The 27213-nt window shown below is 40.2% G+C and overlaps 2 protein-coding genes across 2 annotated transcripts in view; one reads left to right on the top strand and one right to left on the bottom strand.

Moving 5' to 3' along the window:
- Positions 1-13170, top strand: part of LOC134679316 (protein scabrous) — a 35902-nt gene extending 22732 nt beyond the window's left edge. Inside the window, exons 4-6 of the mRNA XM_063538219.1 lie at positions 8270-8731; positions 8814-9014; positions 9219-13170. Of these exons, the coding sequence (XP_063394289.1) occupies positions 8270-8731; positions 8814-9014; positions 9219-9932 (1377 nt within the window). The 3' untranslated portion in view covers positions 9933-13170. The remainder of the gene's footprint in view (positions 1-8269; positions 8732-8813; positions 9015-9218) is intronic.
- Positions 13167-23429, bottom strand: LOC134679319 (trypsin epsilon-like). The gene is made up of 8 exons (XM_063538223.1): positions 23328-23429; positions 21477-21613; positions 20984-21117; positions 18681-18842; positions 18093-18222; positions 15568-15696; positions 14291-14493; positions 13167-13611 (listed from the first exon to the last, which is right to left on the bottom strand). The coding sequence occupies exons 1-8, from the start codon at positions 23362-23364 to the stop codon at positions 13197-13199; spliced, it is 1347 nt and encodes a 448-aa protein (XP_063394293.1). The 5' UTR covers positions 23365-23429; the 3' UTR covers positions 13167-13196.
- Between the last annotated feature and the right edge of the window lie 3784 nt (positions 23430-27213).

The following is a 27213-nucleotide window of genomic DNA, read 5'->3' as shown; positions in this document are numbered from 1 at the left end:
CGGTTATTTTTCATTCCTAACATGGTTCTAATCGGCCTCTGGAGTACTCCAGGACGAGATTAAACTGTTGAGAGCGTAAAGTTCGCGCGTAATGTGTTTAGCTTAACAAAGTGAAGTCCCAGTCAAACTGCCAAGACTCTCTCGACTCACCGCAAATAAATTCCTAGCCAAAACCATAGAGATAAGTAAAGAAAGAGTCGTAATTCCATACATCAATTTTCTTACCAAAACGCGCGTTATTTCGTAGCCGACATCTAGCGTCATGTAGCGGAATTTATCAGTAGGTGCTTACTGCTAGTTCTATTCCAAAACTTACTCTTACGGAAACAATACTAAGTACATAGATTGTATTTTGAAAATACGTTTGAATTTAACACGAATATTACTATATTAGAGTGTAAGTATAGGTACATACCTATATCCACAAGTTAATGAAATTGTAAGTAAACTAGACACGCGGCAAGTTCAAAGAACCGGCGACGCATCAACCGTGTGTAATATTACACGAACCATTTCCAGCTACTTTTGACCCATTCACAACTTGAAACCTATTTTCGACCCACATTAAATTTGGCACATTTAATCAAGCCCCTTATCTAGTCTAGAATACAATATTTCATAAATGTAGCTCAAACAGGTATTGATAAATTAAGTAGTCAAATCCTTTATTTTCTACACAGCACAGACAATTTAGATCTCAATTATTTTATCGGCGAGTCAATAACGACACATTTTCTGAATATTGAACTTGGCTCTCATATTATCACATATACTTATGTTTTAGTAATAGTTTAAATGTTGATAACATTTAGATTACTTACCTATTTATTTAGTTATTTAGAACAAGAAATAATTAAGTAAATTCCATAAGTACCTACTTCCTTACCCTTTACTTTTAGTCTTAGATCAGTTGCCAATAGATTGTCTTTGTCACTTTAAAAATATGTTTAACCACTTCATTATAAACAGCGTTTAACTATAAATACTTAACTTAGTAAAAGTACTTCGATATTGAGTATAAAAATAGCTTGCATCTGCACTTGCAGCATAGACCAGAGTGGAAAACGAGCACGCTGCGAGCGATGCCTGCGGAACGGGTCGAGCCTCGTGCCGCCGATGCCGCCATACCGCGCCACAGAATAAATAATAGTACTAGGTACAGAAGCCTCACTCTCTAACAAAACGCGTCTGTCACGATCAGTACAGATATGGCCGCTAGGTGGCGACAGCGCCACGCGCGGCTTATGGCAAACCCCAAAATTGGGGTCGAACGGATGGACTTTTAGCTACTTGTAGCAAAGCGACGAAATCGCGGAGTGAGCCACGCCTGACCGCGCCCACCAACTAACATATATACAACGTTTTTAGGGTTCCGTACCGAATGGGTAAAAACGGGACCCTATTACTAAGACTTCACTGTCCGTCTGTCTGTCACCAGGCTGTATCTCATGGGCAGTTGAAAATTTCACCGATGATGTATTTCTGTTGCCACTATTACTGGCAGCAGAGCCAAGTACGGAACCCTCGGTGGGCGAGTCCGACTCGCACTTCTCCGGTTTTTTCAGTTCGTGTACTTACCTTCATTTATGATTCGATTTTTATGTTAGTTATGTACTCACAAAATACTTAATGCTTAGTTACCACTCTTAGGGCCCCCCCACATCTAGCGTCTTTCGAGCGTCGGCGTCTGTCGGCGTCTGGTCAGCGCTGTGGAAAGCGTCGCTGCGCAGTTGCGTCGACGCTGCGTCGACGTTGCGTCGAGCAGCGGCCATAGAATTGTAGATGCCGACGCTCGAAAGACGCCTGATGTGGGGGGGACCTTACTAAAAATTATCTTGTTTAAATTAGTATCTTGAGAAAAAACAGATTTGAACAAAAACAACCTTTAAATACTTTACTTTATTTAAATTAGTTATGTTCCAACCGAATAATTTTAATTGATAAAGTTTGTCATAACGATTTGACTGAACTCACTTACCTACCTATTTTTACCCGACTACGGCAACGCAAAAGGAGGGTTATGATTTTGACCGGTATGTATGTGGGTATGTATGTATGTATGTTCATTTGTTCCCTCAGAACTTCTAAAGTACGCATTATAATTTGACAAACGATATGTCATTCGAATCGTCTTAATCGTCCGCTGGTTATAGGCTATATGACGTCATAAAAAAATGAACACGGCGCCCTCTAGAGGTCATAAAGTCACGAACCAAAAAAATAAAAATAAGTAATGAGCTGAGTAAAGAGCTCAATTAGCACATTTCAAATATATACATATTGTTAGCTTTTGCACCCGGCTTTGCTTACATGAACCCGATAAAACATTAATTTATCGGGTAGGTAATTCGAACTACGAATCTACAAGCGCTCTGGATTCTATCCGCGTATTACCCAATTAAGGCGATACAAAGAGATTTTTGCAAAACAAATTGGTTTGGCCACTATATACATGGTGTTTTTTAATGATCTGCAATATTTTATAACGTGAATAGGTATAGAAGTCTAGATCAGCCAAAATGTAGGAAACAGCCGTACAAGAGACGTACGAGGCACGCTGTATGTACGAAGCTCGCTGTAGGCGTTCCAAAGCCCCCTCCCCTCCCTACCGCGCCCTCATACTAAAAGGGTCGGGCGTAGCCCGACGTACGAGGTACGCTGTACGCGTTCCAAAGCCGGGCGCCGAAGGCGCCCTCATACTAAAAGAGTCGGGCGTAGCCCGACGTACGTGGCGCGCTGTACGCGTTCCAAAGCCGGGCGCCTTCGGCGCCCTCATACTATAAGAGTCGGGCGTATCCCGACGTACGAGGTACGCTGTACGCGTTCTAAAACCGGGCGCCGAAGGCGCCCTCATACTAAAAGAGTCGGGCGTAGCCCGACGTACGAGGTACGCTGTACGTGTTCCAAAGCCGGGCGCCGAAGGCGCCCTCATACTAAAAGAGTCGGGCGTAGCCCGACGTACGATGCTCGCTGTAGGCGTTACAAAGTCGGGCGCCTTCGGCGCCCTCATACTAAAAGAGTCGGGCGTAGCCCGACGTACGAGACACGCTGTACGCGTTCCAAAGCCGGGCGCCGAAGGCGCCCTCATACTAAAAGAGTCGGGCGTAGCCCGACGTACGAGGTACGCTGTACGCGTTCCAAAGCCGGGCGCCGAAGGCGTCCTCATACTAAAAGAGTCGGGCGTAGCCCGACGTACGTGGCGCGCTGTACGCGTTCCAAAGCCGGGCGCCTTCGGCGCCCTCATACTATAAGAGTCGGGCGTAGCCCGATGTACGAGGTACGCTGTACGTGTTCCAAAGCCGGGCGCCGAAGGCGCCCTCATACTAAAAGAGTCGGGCGTAGCCCGACGTACGAAGCTCGCTGTAGGCGTTACAAAGTCGGGCGCCTTCGGCGCCCTCATACTAAGAGAGTCGGGCGTAGCCCGACGTACGAGGCACGCTGTACGCATTCTAAAGCCGGGCGCAGAAAGCGCCTCCATGCCAAAGGATGGCGCAGCCCGATATATGCGGCGCTCTTTGTGCATTTCTATACTGAGGACGCTCTCGCAAAAGTAAAGTAACTTTAAATAGTTAGTAACGAAATCTTGACCCCAAAATTAATTAAATAAAAAATAAGTTCAAAAACTAAAACCCGACTACTGCAAATCGCGCTCTAATAAAAAGTATGAAACAAGATAGAATTCTTATCTGAAATTATTAAACAGGACATATTATAAATGTTATCATTTTTTTAATAAAAAAATACAACGTAATATAATTTACTACATTTTTTTATATATTTACAGAGATTCAGAGGATAGCCGTGGTCGTATGCCACTTTACTTTAAAGTTTATAATCCTGGCATACGACCACGGAAATCCTTTGAATATCTCTGTAAATATATAAAAAAATGTAGTAAATTACATTACGTTGTATTTTTTTATTAAAAAAATGATAACATTTATAATATTTCCTGTTTAATAATTTCAGATAAGAATTCTATCTTGTTTCATACTTTTTAGAGCGCGATTTGCAGTAGTCGGGTTTTAGTTTTTGAACTTATTTTTTATCTCTCACTAATCTCGGTGTGGGTTATTGGCTACAAGCCAAGTTTACTAACAACAAAGTTGCGTAATTTCAAAATTTTTTTTTTACAAAATCCTAATGTCAGCGTCATCGAAGTATATCATTTGTAATGAGAAGCAATAATACTCGTAATAAACAAAAGCAGTGTCATAAAATAATCTGTAATAGGTATGTAGGTGTAGTGTCTCTCATTTGCTGAAATAGTTGTGGCTTGTTTGCTTCTCATGATCAAGGCTGCCACCTGCGCCCTTGCAGACGTCTTAAGTAGGTACACAGGGTGATTTTGGAACCGCGCTCTGAGGGGTGAATATATAGGTCATACTCGTACTGAACAACTTTTACTATGGAGCCAACCACAATATCGCGAAATATGATGCAGTTTATAAAATTTAAGCTTATTAAATAGACAGTTTATAAAAAAAACTGCTGTCTAATATGTAAATTTCGGTGAATCGTGTTAATATTTACTATGACACAGCGGCTCGGCCCGCAGCTCCGTGTACCTGGGATTTGATGTGAATTTGTCACTTCCTCTTCGGCCTTCTTTTTTAATGATATGGTGCCTAGGCGTTTCTGCATGCCATATCTCAATATTAGCATAGTAATTTACTTAACCATGAAAATGTATCAGAAAGATGGATACAAAGTGTATAAGTTGGTAGGGAACACGAGTTTACATATATTATAAGTGCGTTGTTCATTCGCGCTAGTGGAATGTGCAGTCGCTGAACACCTGGCGCGAGTCATACGCTCATCGTGTCTTAAAATAAAATAAAAAGGTTTAGATTACGTACAGAGCGCACCAATATAGTTTTAATGTGCGGCGACATAAGATTGAAATTCAAGCTTACTGTTTACATCATTTACAGCACTTTAGTTGTAAGAGAACGTTCATGTCCATATATGTATCTGGATGGAGTAAGCTTTGAGATAGTTTCCATCGCCACGTTGTTGGAAAATAGAAGAATGGTTTGGCGGAAGGCTTAGCACTTCACCAGAAATACTGTTTGTGGAACACGTAAATAGTTTCCAGCTATCCCTTTGTGTGATGTACCTACTGCCCAATGCCCATTCATCTGCCGTACGGCCACGTAGCTTAAGTAATAAATGAAAAGCTCCAATCAAACGGAAACTTATCTACTTAATACTCGTTTGCACAAGCGTAGTGCACGTAACCTAATTAATTTAATGAATTGAGAAATATGAGAGGTAATTCTCTATAAATAGGCACACCAAACATGGACAACATCTACCTACATTTTATTTTATGTCGTTTGTCTGTGCCAATTGGAACTAATAAATCTAAAAACGTGTTCTTTAAAAAAATGTATCGTTATTATAAATGGCTCCTCTAAGATGTTTTCGACTGTGCCATGAATACCCTATACTACTTACTTGTATTTTTATATAGAATACGGTAATGTTGTTGTTGCAACATGCTGAGAGAGTCAGTCGGTAGTTGTAAACGCTGGCCGCCGCGCGCGCTGTCGGCGTTCAATGGAGACGCACGGGGCTTGCTCCAGCCCAGCCTCATGCGTCTTGGGTGAAACCCGTTCTCGCCGGTCCTAATTGCCGCGCCGGCGATTTAGGGCAGGTGGTCAGCTGGTAACGAGACACTCATTTGATATTATAATGGCGCCGTCAATACGGAAAAAATACTATTTACCTACTTACTCTCCTATATCAAGAATAATGCTCTAGCAGTAAGCAGTATTATTTTGATTGGACAATTATTAATATTTCATTCTCGTCGTGTATCTCGCTTGTAATTAATTACCAAGCCGCACATGCAATTCAGCCGAATTCAATATCATATTAAGATTGGAATGTGCCTCCACGTACCTGCATAAGTTTAATACCTAATAAAGTAATAAATGGCACTGCATCCTTTTTCCGGTTATTCTCTAAATAAACCGTGTAGGTACAAGTACAACCGTGTACAAGTTCTCTAAATAAACCATAAATGCCAAATTAATTTCAATACTGAATTTTTAATCGGAACTGAGTTTGCTAGAGTTTTATTGCCAAATACATTTATTTTTTGAGATGTTCAACTCAATAAGCTGCAGTCTCAGAAAGCAAGGTTCTCTAAATAGACATAAATATGACTCACAAAAATTTGAATTGATTACAAGTAGCTGAATTAATTTGACAAACTGACTCATATTCCCGATCTTTGTAAGGTTGGTATCTGTATACTATTTGTCATGTCAGTAAATTCACGTATGTTTTGTACTAACGGTTTCTGTAAGTACCTACCTACAAAAAGAAACTAGGTACTTAGTAAAATTCGTCAAGGGACACAAAATTATGGCGCGTTGTTTTGCCCTATCGTGTAAGTAGATACTAAGGCAATTAACCGATACTTACATTCGATCGACGTGTGTTTTTGTTTTAATAAAAATAATAGGTGGGTATATATCGTGAATGTATTTATCTAACATTCGCAGAACCTAGCTAAGTAGGTATCCACTACATGGAAATCATTCATTCGAAACACACACAATGCTGAAATTAGTCCGCGGAAATGAAAAGTGGAGCCATGGACGGGATGCATAGTCATTTCCTTGATGAAAACTTGCCGTCACGACACCCTGCCCTGCCTGTGGCATGCATAATCCCTTCTTGCTTTGTTGTTCGCGGTCTCGCCTTAAAGCTTCAACGTTTTCATTTTCATATCGGAAAACTTTTCTAAACACCTCTTTTTTCATTTGCGAAAATTTTTTCTTTCATCTGTTTGATTTTTGTTTTTATAGAGGTACATACCTATTACTTTTTATGATTCTTGAACAGTAAGTATCTAATGCCTGTGAGACGAACAGGACAATTCGAACCTGCACTTGACATCACATCGATATTTGAAGCATATCAGGTAGCTGCCATTCGCGCGTTCATTTCGCTATTACTTGTCCGCTTCCTTTAATTGAATGAATTATTGGTTTGATGTCAGGTGCACGCAGCAGTATAGGGTACAGTGTAGGGTATTTACATATGGGTATTAGTAGCACGCAGTACGACATATCAAAGAATAGTGTTTGTATTTAGATATTAATAGCACAGTAGCTAACTTACGTCTACCTATTTTATTGCATTTTTTTAGTGTTCCGTACAAAACTTTGTTTACGGAACACTTATGGGATCACTTCCGTCTTGCAAATCAGTTAAATACGTTTTTCTCAGAGACCGTTTGACATAGTTTGATTAGGGAACTTACATAAATATGTATTAGTTTGTAAATCTGACGAAAGAACGTAACTAAGTAATTAGGTACTGATGTTCTGTATTTTACATAGCTATGTACGGTCCTACGGTCAGTCAAGAAAGTGGTCTACCACCTCTACTCTACCATCTGATTGATAGTCGAAAAGTGGTAGACCACTTTCTTGGCTGACTATACCTACAGACTATACGAGTACTTCTACTACATAATTTGTTACTTATCACTAATTAAGTAGTTATCTTATCAAATATACTGATACAATGAAGTATTTGAACAAATTAAATTATTTCCAGGAAATATTTTAATTTGTTTTTATCACCTGCCGCGATAGCAGAGGACGCTGGTTCGATTCCAGCCTGGGGCACTGGAGGCCTTGGTCACTTTTTCTTAGTATATGACATTTATTTCGGTTTATAAATATACTGATATTCCGAAAATACCCGTCGTACAGTTTAGGTGGGTAGTACCTATACATATTCTTATCCCTCCTAAACACCGTCTGTTACGCGAGTGTAATTATGAGGCCGTTCTATCTCGGGGCGGGGATACCGTCACCGGCTCGGCTGGCTGAGTGTGCATTATTCAGCCTTAAACAGCGTCGCCCCGAAGTGCTCGCAGGACGGCGGCTCGGCATCCTGTGCAAACTTTTGTACTGTACCTATAGCGCTTTGTGCAAAGCGTACTCGAACTACGAGGGAGCAGGCGGTTTCGGCTTAATATTATGCTTTTGAGTTGAAAGGATTGTGCCGTGTCGCGACGATGATCTTTTTTTTATTTTTGCTCATGTAGAACTTTGTAGGAATTTCTTAATTTTAACTCAATGTAAAAATATGGGTCTTTGAGTATATAATGATATATAGTCATAGTAATTTATTTAACGAACGACATTTATTATACACGTCAAGTTATTTATTAGGCATCACTGAGTTGTTATATATCAACTATCAATAAAACAGTGATTTAAAAAAAAATTTCTGTTCCCAGATTAAAACGAAGCAGATGGAGGAACTAAGCACTGCCAATTACAACGATGTGTACGATATCCACGAAGTGAAGGAAGGCGAGCCGAAGGCGGCCCACAGCCACAAGTACCGGCACAACAAGATGGTGCACGCGCAGATCTCGCGCCTGGCGCGCACCCAGGACCAGCTCGACGAGTTCCAGCAGAGCTTGCAGACGCAGCTGCTCGACGTGCAGCGCCGCCTCGACCGTTTCGAGGAGCCCAACTGGAACCTTCTCTCTGCAAAAGTCGAATTCCTCGAACTGGACACCAAAAACCTAAGGGACGAATTGAAGAACATCACTCAAAGTGTATCCGATTTCGACAAAGTACACGCATCGATGTTAGAATTGCGTGAAGATGTTGAAAGCATCGAGAATAAGGCTGATAAGACTATTCCGGAATTTAGGAAGGAGATTTCGAAACTGGACATTAGTTTTGCACAGGTAAGACCCGTCATCGTCTCACTTGTGTCTTCTATCTTGGTGGAGTTGGTTGAGTTAATAATATGTTTTTTTTGTTGCGCAGCTTACCGCCCAGTCTTCGTATCTTAAAGAAGACCAGGAGAACCTGCGCCAGTCGGTGAAGGCGATCGCGGTGAGCGTGAGCAACGCCGTGGACCGCGCCGAGCTGGACCGCGTGCTGATCCGGCGCATCAACGACTCCGTCGCTGAACTCACCACCAGATCCAAGGAACATTACTATAGACTAAACGATCACATCCTTAAGGTTAATAACTATACTTTCCACTTTATTTTACGATTATAATAACTCAGGTAAGTTTGAAATGGCTGTGTAGGTGCACTATACATACATACTCTGTTTTTCATAATTATAAAGTAGCATAATTATAAGATATCAAGTAGTAATATCTTAGTCATGTCAGAGACCTTGTTTACCTACCTTTTAAATATCAATAACGTGTTGTTGCAGAGTGAGGCCAGCCATGACATGAATATCACCGATACCATTCCACTGCCTGAACTGATGGGAGAGGTCAAAGAGCTACAGCCCGTTCAACGAGAATATGAAGACTTGGTAAGCCAACTGCCAAAGGACTGTTCGAGTATATCCGGCCCGGCCGGCACCTATCTCATCCGCCCGGGCAGCACGCCTCTGGACACATGGTGTGTAAACGGGAGCACGCTGTTGCAGCGACGATACAACGGCTCGATTGAATTTAATAGAAAATTCACAGAGTACGCCCATGGTTTCGGGGACCCGACTTCTGAATATTGGCTCGGTCTTCAATCCATGCACCTGCTGACAGCCGATAATTGCTCCTCTATGAGGATCGACATGACCGATATCTACGGAGGGGTCTGGTATGCCCAGTACGAGCATTTCTCGGTGGGAAGCGCCGACACAGGTTACGTGTTGGAAGTTAGCGGGTTCAAGGGCAACGCGAGCGACGCCTTCGAGTACCAGAACCACATGGAGTTCTCGGCCATAGACCGCGACCGCGACATCTCAAACACGCACTGCGCCGGCAACTACGAGGGCGGCTGGTGGTTCTCGCACTGCCAGCACGTCAACATCAACGGCAAGTACACGCTGGGCCTCACGTGGTTCGACTCCTCGCGAAACGAGTGGATCGCCGTTGCCTCGAGCGAAATGCGGATGTACCGCCGACCCGGCTGTACTTAAACTCAGCCGGTCCGAAACATAAATTATATTCATATTATTGTTAGACTAGTAAAAAATCGCTAAGGATTGATATTGTTTATAATAATTTAAATGTTACCAAAGATAGCGCTAGTAGGAAAACAATGGCACTTACTTAATTTTCTCATATTCATATTATTATTTACTTTTATTATAAGAATGCATATACATCTGTTTAGGTGTTTTTTTTTTCGTATGGTATTTGTAAACTCAAAGCATAATAGATAATTTCTCAGGAATGGGACATTGTTATTAGCTTGATAATATTGTTTAATAAAAATGGCATGATACTTAGGTACCAAACAGAATCATCCCTTAATAGTATCTAAATTAATTAAAGTCTAATTTAAGAAATTTATTTTAATTATTTTAAGCCTCCTTTGTTAATGTTGTCGCATTGATTTAACATGGTCCTCAATTTAGGAGGTTACCTGCCGATTAAAAATAAGTCAAAGTACTAAGAACATGGTATTTAATTTCATTTTGATGTATGTATAGACGCACACAGTCACCAGATTGTTATTAATAGTACCGGTAAGGGTCACGGGGCGCACAGACAGAGGCCACGCTAGTCGTGCGAGCACACACAAAGACTAGGCACTGTGAAGTGCTCAATTTAGTAGCTATATTTGAAACCTAAAGTAGATTGCGCTGTACGATGCTATACGTATTGCAGTAACTGGATTGAGATTCGACAGCGCTTGACAACTAAGGGCCAGTTCGTCCAATCACATTGACAAATCAATATTACTCAGTAGTGAACTCAATGGAACTATCCATACAATAAAATCAAGCAAACGATGATAGACAGTTTGATACAAGTGCATTAATGCAACCGACCCTAAGTGACCCATACCATACTCTGCACTACTTTAATCCTCTTAGTACCTACCTACTTAACGGTTTATTTTATAGTGAGGACGTGTGCTTGTCGTAAGTCGTAAAAACCAAACTCGTTTCTTGGAGCACGGCTTTTTGGTCCACTTGAAGGGCATCATTTGTTTTGTGTAATTTATTTTGCCTATATATTATTACTCAGCAGGTGTTACTTTACTATACCTACAAGAATCTCTAGAGTAGGTACATGTAATTCGATAGCGTGACAAGCGTTCGCGTTTGCGTTACCTATGTCTATTTTGTATGGGATTTAGAACAGCGCGCCAAGCGGATCGTTTTGGAAACTCAAAATCCCATACAAAATTACACTTAATCGATTGAAATGTACACTAGAGCCACTAGAGTGTATGAGGTGTATTCAGATAATTTACCGACCGGTCGGTAATAGGTACCGACTCATATTCCGTTGTAACAAAGGTCCGGTTTTCGGAATAATGCGCCACATTTTTAGTATTTTTTCCTTTCGGAATTATTCGAATACACCTTAATAGTATTATAAAAATACTACATTTGTTATTCCATTGTTAGTGCACTGCATTCTAATTATTCAGCATTTGAAAATAATTAATTATGAACAGGGGTCGTACAAAAAGTGTGGATGACGTCAAACCACTTATAGGATGATTTCAAATAGTATTTTTGATTTTCATAAACAATTATCACTTATTATTTATCAACCTCTTTATTAAACGATATCGCCACTTGAAATGAGTAAGTACGTTTTTGACTGACACATTGTCAATCAGATGAACAATAAATTGACTTCGTTATTGTTTAGCTATTGTATCTTCACGATTATATTTAGCTAAAATTTATATTTACTTAATGTATAAGAAAACGCTCTAAATGTCATCTTTACTCGAATATTGTGGCAATTTTCCGTTTTTGGAGGTACGTGACACGGAAGTTTAAATACAAACTCAAACATCATCCTGTGTGCAAGATTACGTCATTTTTACGTCATCCGCACTTTTTGTCCGACCCCTGATTATGAATAGTTATACCAATATGAATACTATCTGGAAAACTGGCACAGTAGTGGCGTAGAGTAGAAGATGATTAGTACAAGGTTAGTATCTAGGTACTTTATTAGTCACTCTGAATTTTCAATGCATTCCATTAGTTTGATTAGTCGATTGATTTTAAGTAGTAGCGTAAATACTAAATAAATTTTGATAGGTCCAAAGATAATGTATACATTTTTAATGTAGGTATTCTCGAAATGGTAACCATTTCTTTATAATATTTATATAAGTAAATTAGGGTATCTACTTAACGTTGGTTGGAATTATTTTATTAAGGAAAAGTGTTTATAGTCGCACCAAACAAAGTCTGCAGCGGATTTGATAGTCCACGCAGTGTAAGTGTTATGTATACGTCATAATTTCATAGAAGTTTGACGTTTAAAATGACACTTGCATTGAGTGGGCTATCATAATCGCTGCAGACTTTTTACGGTCTGACTATATCAAGAGTCAAAGACTGCATGTCAAGCTGTCAAAAGATATATCGGTTAAAATTAAAGCTAGGCTTTTAAATCTTTTAATGTAGGCGCAGGTAAAAAACTTAACTAGGAACAAAGCCCTAAAAATATATGCGTTTGTTTGTAAACGTTAATTCAATGCCTACACATCTATCCGGCTTTGCTTAACTTTTTTACCTACAATCTATTTAGGGAGAGAAACTACACGTTTCTGAAAGTTTCAATTCATATTAACTTTTTCGACGCCGTCTCAAACACAAAAAATGTCGCTCGGACGCCATGTCACAGAAATGTCAAGACAGAAATTGATCTTTATGCATATGCACGTCTGTTGTTGCTCTATGGTTTGTGACGGATTAATCGGTCTTTGGCGTTGGACCTACGGTGCGGATATATAGGTCATTGGCGTCCAAAAGGTTAAAATATACTAGTTCTTACCATCACGATCCGCGATTGTTGCGCCATTTAGGGTCATTGTTTGTTCAATACAAACTATAAAATTATAATACGCTATAAAATTTCTGATTTAGAAAGAACCCTAAATGGCATAACAATCCCGTGTGGTGACTGTACCTACCTAATACCTTTAAACGAGCAATTGTTGTGTAGATACACGTATTTATGTAAGTACATTGTTAATATCTCGAATTGATGAGCGCGCGTATTACGTATTTAAATTTAGCTGATAAAATGATAATATGAAATAAGTAAGTAGTACGAGTAGGTAAACATTTTTCTGGCCATGTTTTTTGCTGGACAAATTTTATGTCAATAATATTGAACTAAATACCAATATTTGTCTGTGTCAATGGTAAAAACCTGATAAATGAGTTAAAAACGGTTTGGCTTTTATTTAATTTTTATCCTTATTTCGTTCCGTTGACTGAAGTAGTATTTGAGTTTTGGATGAAACCGTAAAACTTCCTATTAAGAAATGATCGTAATGGTTCCACTTCTGTATAAATATCTTCAGATATTTCCTTTAACTGTCGTTTTTGATCCAATTCCGCTTTGAGATTTCGATACAACTCTGTTTTTTGTTCTCTAAGGACCCCTCCATAAGCATAATCTCTGAAATCCGTGACGTTTCCCGTCAACTCAACAAGCTTAGAGTCAATATCTGCTTCTTGCAGCGTCTCCCGGTAGTGTGGCTGCGCCGAACGCAGGTCGCTCGTCTGCACCAGCCACTCTTGCATAAAGTAAGCCTTGGTAGCCATATACAGGTCTGATACTTGATTCGTGTTAAGACGGTCTAATATATCTAAATTCCCTTGTAACCAACTGAAAAAAAAACATATTAATTAGGACAGGTGGTATAAGTTCGCCGGAGCAATGGGTAGACACCACTGCGCACCATTTTCGCAGAGGGACCTAAAATAATCTTATAGGCGTATTTTCGCCTTGCTTACTTATTGGAAAGTATAGTTTTCCAGGATCTTCCATTTCACTCGTTCGTCTGAAACAGTGTCACTTGTTCCGTGGTGAGCACTTGCGCATCTGACCATTTAAATACATACGGCCCGATTCGAACTTTAAGGTACGTCAATTAATGGATCTAGAAACGATACGGATTAGATATGTCAGTGTCAAACGTGACGTTTCTTCAAACAATAACGTCACTTTTGACACTGACACATCTAATCCATATCGTTTCTGACGTATTTTAAAGTTCGAACCGGGCAGTCAGTCACCTTCGTTTGAAAGATTCAAGAGAAGCTTAACACGTTCTACTACCATAGTAATTGGCTTCAACAAGTAGGTACATAATAAAAAAAATCACTACCAGTGCATATCAATTATGTGAACACGAGTGAGGATATTAAACTTTGTATACTTTAGGGCATACTGAAAATTCCTGGACTTAGAAAAAATAAGTCGTCTCATATATCAGAATCCGGAAACTTTCAGTATGGCCCACGTATGAGGACATCGTTACGAAAAAAGTACTTATTAGACTGACTTGGCGTAGTATCGGAGATCAGTGTAGATGAGGGGCAGGTCGTGCGTGTAGCCGCAGCCGAAGCCCCAGGACTGCAGGCCCACGAGCGCCGCCAGCACCGTGAGCGGCGCGCCCGGCGCCGCCAGGCACGGCGCTAGTGGCTCCACCTCGCGCGCAGCTCCGAGGCACAGCGTACCTTGCCCACTCTCCAGCTTGATCATATGCTGCAATCGATCACAATTAAGCCCCCCATTCACACTCCTACCTTGTAGTCCGCCTCGCAGGGCTGCGGCGTAGGATATAGCTCACACACCCTACTACATTGTAGTACGCGTTGCAGGACTACGGAGCAAGAAATAGCTCACACACGGTACTGTTTTGCCGTATCATCAGTACCTACTGCTTCGTTTCTCACAAGTGTCGGTCTACTTACTCTTGAAACTGTTACGTGCAATTAAAAAAAAAGAAAATAGCTCTTCTGCTATGTATTTTCTTGCTATTGGATAAAAATAAAAAAGAGTGTGGGAAAAGACACTGCTAAAAATTCGCCAGAGAGCGTCAATTTTCTGAAGTAAGTATTGGCAACAATTGTTGCAATTCCTCCATTGTTTGTTGGAGTGATTGGGTGATTTTTGGTCCCACAAACAGCGATTTTACTGAAAATTTTCAAAAAAGTCAGCATACGTCAAACATGGCAGTCCGCAACGTAGGACGACAACCCACACACAATCCCGTAGGATTTGTAGGACCCAAGAGGCATCCTACTTGAGTGTTGTAGGACGACACGTAGTCCGCGACCCCCACACACGATCCTACCCAATGAGGCGGACTACAAGGTAGGAGTGTGAATGGGGGGCTTTATTCTACCTGCCCCGACACACTACATGCTATTATAGATGGTCAAGCAAATGTTGTAAGTAGAAAATTCAAAATTATCCGTTTATGAGACCATATCCCTTCGCGCCTACATTAGTCGAATTTTCCGCCTTTTTCTACTGACAAGATCTGCTTGACCAATTATAAAAGGAAATCATGTAAAGGCCTGTTTACACATTGATTACCTACCTAGTGTTAAGTGCAAGTTTATATTATAAGTAAGTTGTTATTTGCCTTTACGTTAACATGTATAAACTCACACTTAACAGTAGGTAATCAATGTGTAAATAATAACACACCACGGCATTAACTTATATTATAAACAATCATTTAAGAAAAACAGTATCTTTACATGCCTACTTTCTCTAATTTCTTGCAATTTCATAACCACATGTTGGCATAATATTAGTAGGTAAACATACTTTTTCATATCCCACACAATAGGGGCTTTCATCAAGATAAGAGTGATTGAACGAGATAGTCCGCAACATGGGATCTTGCTTCTCGTCCGGAAAGTAGACAGAGGACCGCGGCAAGCACAATTCATTGCCCTGAAAAATATTCATAGTTGCAATAGATGTAACTACGTACACTTATACTACATCGGGTGCATATATTAATCCTCTTTAAAATTTTAGATTGAAAACTGCATTAGGGTGAAAACTGTTATTCCTCTTGACTTGCGAATAATATTAGGTCAAACGCGTATTCATTATTGATAAAAAAAGCATGTGATCATCGATTTAGCTCTACTAAATGTAAATTAATTAGAACTATCGCCAGCCCAAATTTAGTTAAGGGTGATGTGTAATGATCCGTCATACACGTCAGCTGCCGCCTCGTTGGTAGGTTGAGGAACTGCAGCCACTCAAACACGTAAAAAATCTGTTGCCAAGTTCATGAACCCCTACTTTATGAACTTAGCAAAGTTTTATTTAATTAGAAATATGTATCAAGAAGAGGTAAGGAGGATATTTTTGTATGTTCATAGACTGTAGAAGTAGACAGTCATTCCACCGCGATACAAACGGCTAATGATTGTTTTACATCTAACAGGCATTACAGGATAACATCTAAACAAAGTTTCGGTCGGGAAACGATGACTATTTTTCGTTTTTGGATGGCTGCCGTTCGTCAAGCCACCAACAGACCGGCAGCCGACGTCCACGACGGCTCCACTCCCTTAACCACTTTAGAACTATTTTTATTTTACATATTTTATTTTATTATGGCAACAAACAGTCATTACATCAAAAGATACAACGGATCGACTACAGAGACGACAAACAGTGCCGAGATGAGACTGGCCGAATGGCTGTGCCGACTGGCGAAATTTACGCCTGGCCCGCGTTCTACAAGTAGGTAACTAACGTGCCGCCAAGAGTAACAAAACGCTGAGCCACCACGGAACTTACCACTCAGTCACAGCGGCCCCTGCGGTAACAAATCGCTAAGCCACCACGTAACTTACCACCCAGTCACAGCGGCCCCGCCGGTAACAAAACGCTAAGCTACCACGTAACTTACCACCCAGTCACAGCGGCCCCTCCGGTAACAAAACGCTGAGCCACCACGTAACTTACCACCCAGTAACAGCGGCCCCGCCGGTAACAAAACGCTAAGCCACCACGTAAGTAACTACCACCCAGTCACAGCGGCCCCGCCGGTAACAAAACACTAAGCCACCACGTAACTTACCACCCAGTCACAGCGGCCCCGCCGGTAACAAAACGCTAAGCCACCACGTAACTTACCACCCAGTCACAGCGGCCCCAGCCGGTAACAAAACGCTAAGCCACCACGTAACTTACCACCCAGTCACTGCGGCCCCAGCCGGTAACAAAACGCTGGGCCACCACGTAACTTACCACCCAGTCACAGCGGCCTCGCCGGTAACAAAACGCTAAGCCACCACGTAACTTACCACCCAGTCACAGCGGCCCCAGCCGGTAACAAAACGCTAAGCCACCACGTAACTTACCACCCAGTCACTGCGGCCCCAGCCGGTAACAAAACGCTGAGCCACCACGTAACTTACCACCCAGTCACAGCGGCCCCGCCGGTAACAAAACGCTGAGCCACCACGTAACTTACCACCCAGTCACAGCGGCCCCGCCGGTAACAAAACGCTAAGCCACCACGTAACTTACCACCCAGTCACAGCGGCCCCAGCCGGTAACAAAACGCTAAGCCACCACGTAACTTACCACCCAGTCACTGCGGCCCCAGCCGGTAACAAAACGCTGAGCCACCACGTAACTTACCACCCAGTCACTGTGGCCCCAGCCGGTAACAAAACGCTAAGCCACCACGGAACTTACCACCCATTCTCAGCGGCCCCAGCCAGTAACAAAACGCTAAGCCACCACGGAACTTACCACCCATTCTCAGCGGCCCCAGGCGGTAACAAAACGCTAAGCCACCACGGAACTTACCACCCAGTCTCAGCGGCCCCGCCGGTAACAAAACGCTAAGCCACCACGTAACTTACCACCCAGTCACAGCGGCCCCAGCCGGTAACAAAACGCTAAGCCACCACGTAACTTACCACCCAGTCACTGCGGCCCCAGCCGGTAACAAAACGCTAAGCCACCACGTAACTTACCACCCAGTCACTGCGGCCCCAGCCGGTAACAAAACGCTGAGCCACCACGTAACTTACCACCCAGTCACTGCGGCCCCAGCCGGTAACAAAACGCTAAGCCACCACGGAACTTACCACCCATTCTCAGCGGCCCCAGCCGGTAACAAAACGCTAAGCCACCACGGAACTTACCACCCATTCTCAGCGGCCCCAGCCGGTAACAAAACGCTAAGCTACCACGGAACTTACCACCCATTCTCAGCGGCCCCAGGCGGTAACAAAACGCTAAGCCACCACGGAACTTACCACCCAGTCTCAGCGGCCCCAGCCGGTAACAAAACGCTAAGCCACCACGGAACTTACCACCCAGTCACAGCGGCCCCAGCCGGTAACAAAAGCTTTCTGCGCACCTTGTTTTCGTAGATGCGCTGCTTTGAGTCTTGGTTCCCTGTCATCAAATTTCTTAAAAAGGGCAATCGGCTTTTGACTAAACCTGTAAATTCAAAATCGTTAATAGCGTAAAAATCAATTAGCGTAGATTCTAGAATATCAGTTTAACTTGTAGATCATTTTCAAACTAAATTTCTGTGTAAAGTGCCTAATTAGATTTATAAAGTGGTGCGTTTTTTGTTTCGTGTAGACGTGCTACGACTGCTACGCTATAGTCGCGTAGCACAGTTCGGAAAATTCAGTCCCAGGCGTACTGCGTAAATATTGTTTAAAATAGATACCTAATCAACTAGCAAACTTTCGTTCACAACCCAATGGGCAATCTTCTTCTACCTCAGCGTTATCCCGGTCTACCTCAGCGTTATCGCGATCCTGGGTGGGTTTGGGATTCACAACCCAACGGGCAATGTTTTTCCATAACCGTTTCTTTTCAAAGGTATAATCATTATTTTGCTAATAAATAGTTAAAAATCCTCTTTAGAATGTTAATCTCACACTTACATGCGAAATATGGCCTCGTACAGCCTCAGCAGCGCGAGGTCCGCCTTCAGGGTGTAGGGGTCGAAGTCCTGGTGCGTGACCGCCAGCAGCACGGTCAGGTAGTTGGCGCCGCGGTCGCAGTACGTCTCGCCCGTCACCACGCCCAGCTCCGTCAACGGGACACTGGTACAGTCAGCTGTAAAAATATGGGTGCACAAATCATCTCAAAAATATGCCCTATAGCTCTTATGTCAGTGAATTAAGAAGTATTGGACATGTTTTTGAATAAGTTTGCTAAACCCATATTTTTACAGTTAACTGTTCAATCGGTAGATGACAAATTTTCATTTATGGTATCAATCGCTCAGGTTTGTTTTTAGGATCAAATGTCTATATGGGACAAATTGCATTAAAACAATACAAAAGTCAGAAATTATAGTCAAAGTCCGACAGTCGTAACTTCACTCGTGAAACGCTTCTAACTTCTAACATAACGATAAGCGAACGTGACGTCAAGGTCACTGAGAGTCCATCTTGAATTATGGACAAAACAAGAAAATTGCGTTTTTGTCGGTGAAATATTGCGTTTATGTATATAGTTGCTTACAATCTTTTTTTGAACAAAATATAAGGAATCGAATGGTATGCTTACTTATTTCCTTTTTCGAAGTAAAAGAAAATGAAATTTTGAAACTTTCAAGTCCTGTATTTTTGTATTATTTCCATTTATATCATTTAAATATCCACATTAATGTCATATATTGCTCATTTGCTATTTTACTAGATTTTGTTATAAAATTCAACATGTGTCATCATCCCTATTGGTAGTCACCTGCAATAATATGTTACTTACACAAAGAAGGCACGATCTTATTTGTAGAGTCATATGAGTGAGTCACATATTTTTGCGGCCTTCGAAGAGTAACATATTATTGCAGGTGACTGTACATCAATACCACAAACGAGATTAATCCGTGACTTAGCTTGTAATGACCTAATGATGCAGGGCTAGGATCTAAGGTCAAGCTGGATTAATATATGCATATACATAGATAATTTTGAATATCACATAACGTAGTGATGTAATTCTCTTTGTTGTATCACATATGTCTACTACGAAAAGCAAATATGCTATGTGTGCTATCGCATAAATAAAATAAAAATTAATATAATTTCATAAAACCTGTTCCGCAGTAAACGAGAAAGAACAAGTGGAGATGATGGAGAGAGACTATGAAGTCGCAAGATGAAAAAGATGCATGGTCTTATGATTTTTGTGCGATCATTGCGTACCGATCCGTGGCCCGCCGATAAAGCTTGTACACGTTGACCCGCCGGCGCCGTCATGGCTTGCTGGTAAACTTTTGTCTAAAAGTAATGAAAAATATAGTGGTCTGTTGCCCTGGAAATATTGTGGACCGCCGGCCGCCTAGGACATGGCCTGCCCGTAAAGTGAAAAGTGTAGTGATCGGCTGCACTCACATGTTTTGTGTATATTGCCGGCGGATGAACGTGCCGCTGCCGCTCACAATAAAACATTCAGGGAGCGGAGTAAGATATATATATATTATTCCAGTCTAGTCTAGTGTCTCCCAACCGATCCGCAGCCTCGTGTTCGTTTTTGGTTGTGTGAAAAAATCATAGCATTGGTATGAAAATAATGAAATTTAAACTTCTTTTGTTTTAAAATTAAGACGATGCAAATAAGTAGAAACTAGGGAATCTCAGTAGACGTTTCTTTCGAATGTATGAGTAGACTGATCTTTCACAATAAGTTAAATTATTTTATCTTCATACGTCACATTCCTTGCATGATACTTAATGAAAAATAAGTACAGTCGACGCCAAACTGCCGTATTCGAACTTCAAGATATTTACAAGAGACGACACGTACTAGATCCATTCTAATAGATACGTTATAGTTTAGATATCAACTAGTTCTCTTTTGCGGCGCACATCGGGCAACCAATGTCACTTTTATATTAGATAGAGTAAGATATCTATTAGATGTGAATTGGATCTCTAAGTCATATCCTGTGGAAAACATTCAAGAGTAGCTCCAGAATCGCGCAAATGTCAAATTTGACAGGTTAGATCTTAAACATATCGTTATCGTATCTTGGTGATGACTAAAAGATATCTAATAGATGTCTATTTCAAAATCCGAATCGGGCCCAAAGATATGTTTACATTTCTCGCCTTATTACAAAGGATTAAGGTCCAAAAGTGTGAACATATCTTTGACGTCGACTGTACTATGCGTTTTATGAGCATAGGCACAAACTCATTACTTAGGTATGTATTTATCCTATTGTTAAACTAACTTGTAGACAGGGTGAGCCACGGTGACGATAGTGTGCACACTCAGGATGGCCCCGACGAGGTAGTGCGCGTGCAGCCGGCGGATGCTCACCACGTACGGGTGCTCCTCGACCTGCACACGCGTCCCGCGGAAAACCTGACACATCGTAAACTGTCATAAATCTAACAAAATGGAATTAGAAATGTTTTAAATATGCTAAGGTACTAATAATTTGGGTTGAAAGTACACTATTCCTATCACCGTCGACCGTCAACCGGGACATATTTCATGCTAAAAGACGGGGTTAAGTCAGGGGGAGGGGATGGGACACTAGTGTACGTAAGACACCATACCCAAAGGTATCATACTATATTAATTGTATTCTGGCTATACTTTATTTGTTTGTCTTTCCCATACATTAGAACATCAATGACAGATAAAATTTTAACAGACTTATAAATAGGAGGTACGAAAAAAATCAGTAGTTATAACGTTATTGAAGTTGGAAAGCGTACCTTGCGGTTTAGCACAGGAATGTCGCCGAGGTTCGGATACGCTTTTCGGCTAAACACCGCTGCTTGAACGTCGTCGAACTTTTTATCCGGGAGCGTAGCATTCTGCGATTCCTGCGCCGAGCTCGACACGACGCAAACTACTCCAACAACATTTTCTGCATTACGCTACGTCTTACGTAGGCGAACAACGCGCGAACGCGCCGCGCCGCCTGACATTCGCGTGCAAATCGCGCCGCACCGCGTTCGCAACGAGATCGCTTACGTAGGACACTTCTATGGGCATCAAAGGATTGATTTCGCCGCGCCGCGCCGCGCCGCGTTCGCGCGTTGTTCGCCTACGTAAGACGTAGCGTTAGGGTATGTAAGGTATGTTGGGTAATACTGGACCACAATACGTAAGTAAACCTTTAAGGTTAATTGTATCATCTGGCTGTTTTACCTACGAAAGTTGTTAGAAGTTCCCGGGTGTTAACAAATCGAACTTGTTAGAAATAAGCATCAAGTGTACGTATTTTACAAACGTAAGTAGGCACTTACTGTACGAATTGAGTAAACATAAGTATATTTATAAATCTCTTGTTGTTTTGATTTAAACCCCCTAGATATTTTAAAGGCACTGGTTATTTTTTTAATTACCTACCTAGTCGATAAATATATGCATTACATTAAAACATACAACTGGGCGTGACATAGAAGAAAAATAAGACGTGAAAATGATGCCAGCAAGTAAAAAATGTCTGTAGCGTGTGTAAAGTGTAAATAATCCGGTTTTACCTCGATTCGGTGTTACTTTAACATACCTTACCTAACCTAACCGAACTTTTAATGGAAACTAAAGTACCGAACCAATGCTTCAGACACCCTCGTCTAACTTTGATCGAATAGGCAACGCCCCAGCGTTCGACTACGGCAACACATTTACTTATTCGATAGGTAGTTTACCTAAGGTGCGAGCACTTTCTTTCTATTCAACAATTTTAGATTATGCTTTAAAGTATGTCAACATCTCCTGAAGATGCCTCGTAGAGAGGCGAAACACGTATCGAGTATTGTTATTCTGGTAGTGGTTTGTTATATTTATTTGCGCATTTACTTTTGTGGTGGGAGAGTGGGAACATTAATTGCATGTACGAAATACGCAAGTAAGTATAACCGGTGTGCACTGATTGACTAGCACGTTATATTTTCGCAGATTAGCAAAGGAATATTTTGTTTTAATTAAAGTATGTCGTTTTTTCAATTATATTGGTATTAATTAATAGTGCATACGCAAGTGAAAAATCCCAGGGTTAACTAGCAAAAATTTAAACAGAAGTATACGAATACCTACGTTAAGAGCCGCACGTTAGCATCCATCTTCCGTCGCGAGTTTCGCGCGGCGCGGTGATATATATATTGTTCCTTTCTAATTTCCTGGCTTTACGCCCCCTCTCAATAAAGTTCATTTGAAAGTAATATTACGGCGGCCCATAGGTATAAATAAATATTACAGCAGAAAATTATTGAAAATTTTAACAAACGTTTGTGTTTGTGTGTCAAAACTAAATAATACCACGTGTTATAGTTTAATTATAGTAAAAAGTACCTATGTAGTTTTAAATTAATGATTTTTTGGAAAAAAGATAAACATTCTAAGTAAGAAAAACATTTCTAAAACTTCTTTGTCATTGTATTTTGGGCCATCCTGTATTCATTAAAAAGAAGAAAAAAAGTGTTCCCAGATTTCTATATAATCCAGTTTGATAAAAGTGTATGCAGCCAAATATGTCGAAATACAAACTTAAATAACGGATCTTACTTAGCCTAATGGAGCTTTATTCGAAGCTCTGTAAAGTGAAATTGTTTATTTACCTGTAGCACATACGATCGATAGGATTACGCTCACCATTTTCCTTGACAAACGCAGTTGAACTACTTACAATAACATCTAGTTGGTTTCACCTTACGACAGTCTTTGGGAAAAATATGCGTTTCGTTACCGTTATTTAAATTTAAAAAATGTAGAAATAGAATACTTATAAATATCTTAGATTAATTATTTTCCTACAGTAAAATAAATAAAATACAGATGAAGTGCATGATTATTTTCCATCGTATTTTCATGGAAACGTACGAACGTGTCTGATTCTCGGTACAAAAAGTACTGCTGAGGCTGACTGAAGCTCAGAATAAATAATAGTACTAGGTATAGAAGACTTACTCTCTAATAAAACGCGTCTGTCACGATCAGCACAGATATCGCCGCTAGGTGGCAATAGCGCCACGCGGCTTATGGCAAACCCCAAAATTGGGGTCGAACGGTTGAACTTTTAGCTACCCGTAGCAAAGCGACGAAATCGCGGAGTGAGCCACGCCTGGCTGAAGTAGCATGACAAATAGGTACCATCGTTTCCGAGAAAATACGATAGAAAACAATTATGCACTACATCTCTATCTACTTAATTATCCATCGTATGACAAGCGCCCGTTCGTTGCGGATCTGTGCTAATCTGTGGTGTTGAGAAGTATCTTACAAGGCAAAAATCTTCCTTAGGGAAGTAGGTCGCCGCATGCAACAAAGGGGCCTTGACCCGCGCTCCGGGTTTTTCCTGGTGCAAAGGCTGTCCATCGCAATTCAACGCGGTAACGCAGCGAGTGTGATGGGCACCTTTGCGCCGGGGGTAGCGCGGGGAGGTCTCTTTGAGTAGTTTTTATATTCTTCATTTTATTTTAGATATATTTAGGGTTGTTAGTTTTAATTTAGTATTATTTATAGATGTATTTAGTTCATAAGTTATTTATTTGTCTTTCTACTGTCTTTTTCCTATGAAATAAACATTGTATCTTACAAGAAAGAATCATTAATTTATAGGCTGTATATTTTCAAATTCCAGATTTTTACTGATGGTTCAAAGTATAAGTCGCAAAAATCGAGCTCGTGAAAAAACTATATTAAAAATATTCTTTAATTAAAATCATACACTGCAATTCACAAATGTCAAAACTAAAAGGGCTTATTCAGAACCAATCAACATAGCTCCATCAGCCCGGCTCGATCCAATCAAACAGCTTACTATCTACCTACGGTACCTACTCACTTAGATGTAGCGCGTCTGCGGCTTAATCATTCGGCTGGTTAAGCTGGTTATAATTACCTAAGCTCTCTGTGCCCGAACTACAAATGATTGGCTTACGCATTACGTACCACCATCATTTACATACGTCGCGTGGTTTTAATATAGTAAATAATTTTAAATCATTCAGTAATTATTTTAAACTTAAAGGCAATCGGCGGCGCGTACCTCTAGCGAGGACCGATTGACCCTCACCAAACAGCAATAAAAAAAAGCTTAAAACTACTTCCTCTATTTTTACTAGTAACTATGTGTATATACGAGTAAGTAGGTATCTTTAGTTAATTTAGTATGATTTTTTTAAATATTTTTAATGTGCAAGTATTCCTCTACAATAGCAATTTAATTTTTTAAGTTTTTTTATCACTTTAGACCTACCGGGTAACGAGAAAATCTAATTTCGTTATCTGCCTCTTTATCGCTCGAATATGCAAAAGTAATACACCGTGTTTTTATTGAATTCCGTTAACTTCGGGGTGTGGTTAAGTACGTTTAAGAGAACTAAATAACATAGTTAATTTTAAAAAAAAATATTTTTTTTGCTTTTTTTATGTTAAGATTAAAAAGTTATTAAATGTAGCATATAGCGTTGTTGTAACACGGGTATTACATTTAACTCAACCAAACAATTGAAATCTGTCACATATCAATGTCATTTCGAACATCGATCGACCGAGATTGTACTTTAGTTTAGGAGCAAATGTATGAACTCATTCTAAACACTAATCAATATGTAAACCGGCCCTAAGGCAAGTGTACACGGTTGTAGAGGCCTTATAGGAAAAAAAAATAATTATTGAATATCTCCGAAATGGAGTTAATTAGAATATCGGTGTCTTTGAGAAAGTTACTCAATTTAAGCTCAGGAATGCACCCTTGAAATTTAAGTAAAAAAAAACACGGTGTATATATATTCATTTTATTTGTAGTATTGGTAGTAGGATGCTTACATATTAGATAGAGAGGAAGATAGCAAAATTTCGATTTTCTTGTCCAGCGGTAGGCCCTCAGATTACGCAGAGTTTTGCGTAATATTCCGTAATTGAAAAAAAAACAATACACAGTAGGTAGCTTGAGCGTAGAGATGGGTAGTGAGTAAATACTCACGTGTAAATACCGAGTAAATACTCAGTATTTACTCAATATACCCGTATTTACTCGTTTATACCCAAATTGGTGGGTATAAACTATTTAGAGTGCTGAAAGGGGCATATAAATTTGAAATATAGGTGTATTTTGTAAGCCCCTACTGGATTAAGTACTCAAAATTGTAAGAAAGTTATTTATAACAGGGGCCCTCCATACATGTAACTAATTGTCACAAAAAAATTTTTCAGAAACCACCAACGTGTTGCACATCATTAAACGGGTCTTTAAAAATACCTAGAATGTTTCTAAGAAATTTTTTGGATAAATTAAATATTTTTGGAAAAAAACCGTTTCGAAAGACAAAATAATGTTTATCTCTCTATAACTTTAGAACCAAAGTTCAGAAAAAATTAGAAAACATATCGGGAGATTAGCCCTATAATAGAGTACAAAAAACAATATTTTGAACATCATCGGTTGAGCCATTTTTGAGTTTTCTTTAAAAAACCCTTAATAAAAGGTCGTAAGTGCCGCGTAAACACGCACTTTTGCGCGACATGCAGTTATCTAGATCATCGATAGAATTTAAGTACCATATTTTTAAAGTAAATACCTTCTTATTTCAAACAAGATTGTTAACTATTCATTATCACAATTTGCCTCTCACTAATAATTACCTTTTTTTCCTAAATTAAGCGTCTTATATGCTTTTTATTTTATATATATTGTTAATACACGTTAGCACTCTTCAATAAAAGACAATTCTGTTCTTAAATCTCACTTTTTGAATATTTTATAAGCAATCGTTTTTACCCACCTAAATGAGTAAATACTGGTATTTATCGGGTGCTTTGAGTAAATACCGAGTAAATACTCAGTATTTACTCACCCCTACCCATCTCTACTTGAGCGTGTAATAAATATTTTACAACCAATTCCTACTATACCCCATTTTGTTTCAAATCAACTCCCCTATGAGTAAATAAAATGATTACAATCACACTACAGTAATATGTTACTTTGAGCGTACCTATGTAGGTAAGTAATTATTATGTATAGGCATAGGGATCGACACAATCTTTCAACACTATCGGCCTAATTCGAACTTTAAGATACGCCAGTTAATAGATCTAGAAAAGATATGGATTAGATATGTCAGTGTCAAAAGTGACGTTTTTGTTTGAAGAAATGTCACATTTGACACTGACATATCTAATCCCTATCTTTTCTAGATCTACTAACTGACGTATCTTAAAGTTCGAAATGGGCCGTATATTAACTACAAATACTCAACGTCCACCGAGGGTCAGCTACGGTCGTAGCGCTACGTCGTAGCCGATAACTTGGGTTTCCGAGAATTGCTGTTAGTAATGGCGTAAGGACCATCGACAATAAGGTCCCCCTTTCATAGATAACGTCACAAATAATGATTATCCTCTTGGGGTTCAATGTCCTAATACTAGTACAAATTACCTCCAATAAAATTTAAGTCTTAATGAAATGGAATAGAGTTTCTTTTATTTCGTTTCGTTCGA

The sequence above is a fragment of the Cydia fagiglandana genome, chromosome Z, assembly GCF_963556715.1.
Source record: "Cydia fagiglandana chromosome Z, ilCydFagi1.1, whole genome shotgun sequence".
Lineage (NCBI taxonomy): Eukaryota > Metazoa > Arthropoda > Insecta > Lepidoptera > Tortricidae > Cydia > Cydia fagiglandana.
This window is presented reverse-complemented; position numbering and strand designations above follow the sequence as displayed.

What these genes read in the sequence shown, in the direction of transcription:
- LOC134679319 (XM_063538223.1), bottom strand. Translation starts at nt 23,364, where the DNA reads ATGGTGAGCGTAATCCTATCGATCGTATGTGCTACAG. An exon ending in TTCCTGTGCTAAACCGCAAG is followed by an intron (nt 21,118 to 21,476) that starts GTACGCTTTCCA and finishes ACGATGTGTCAG; the next exon opens with GTTTTCCGCGGGACGCGTGT. An exon ending in GATCTCCGATACTACGCCAA is followed by an intron (nt 13,612 to 14,290) that starts GTCAGTCTAATA and finishes TTTTTTTTTCAG; the next exon opens with TTGGTTACAAGGGAATTTAG.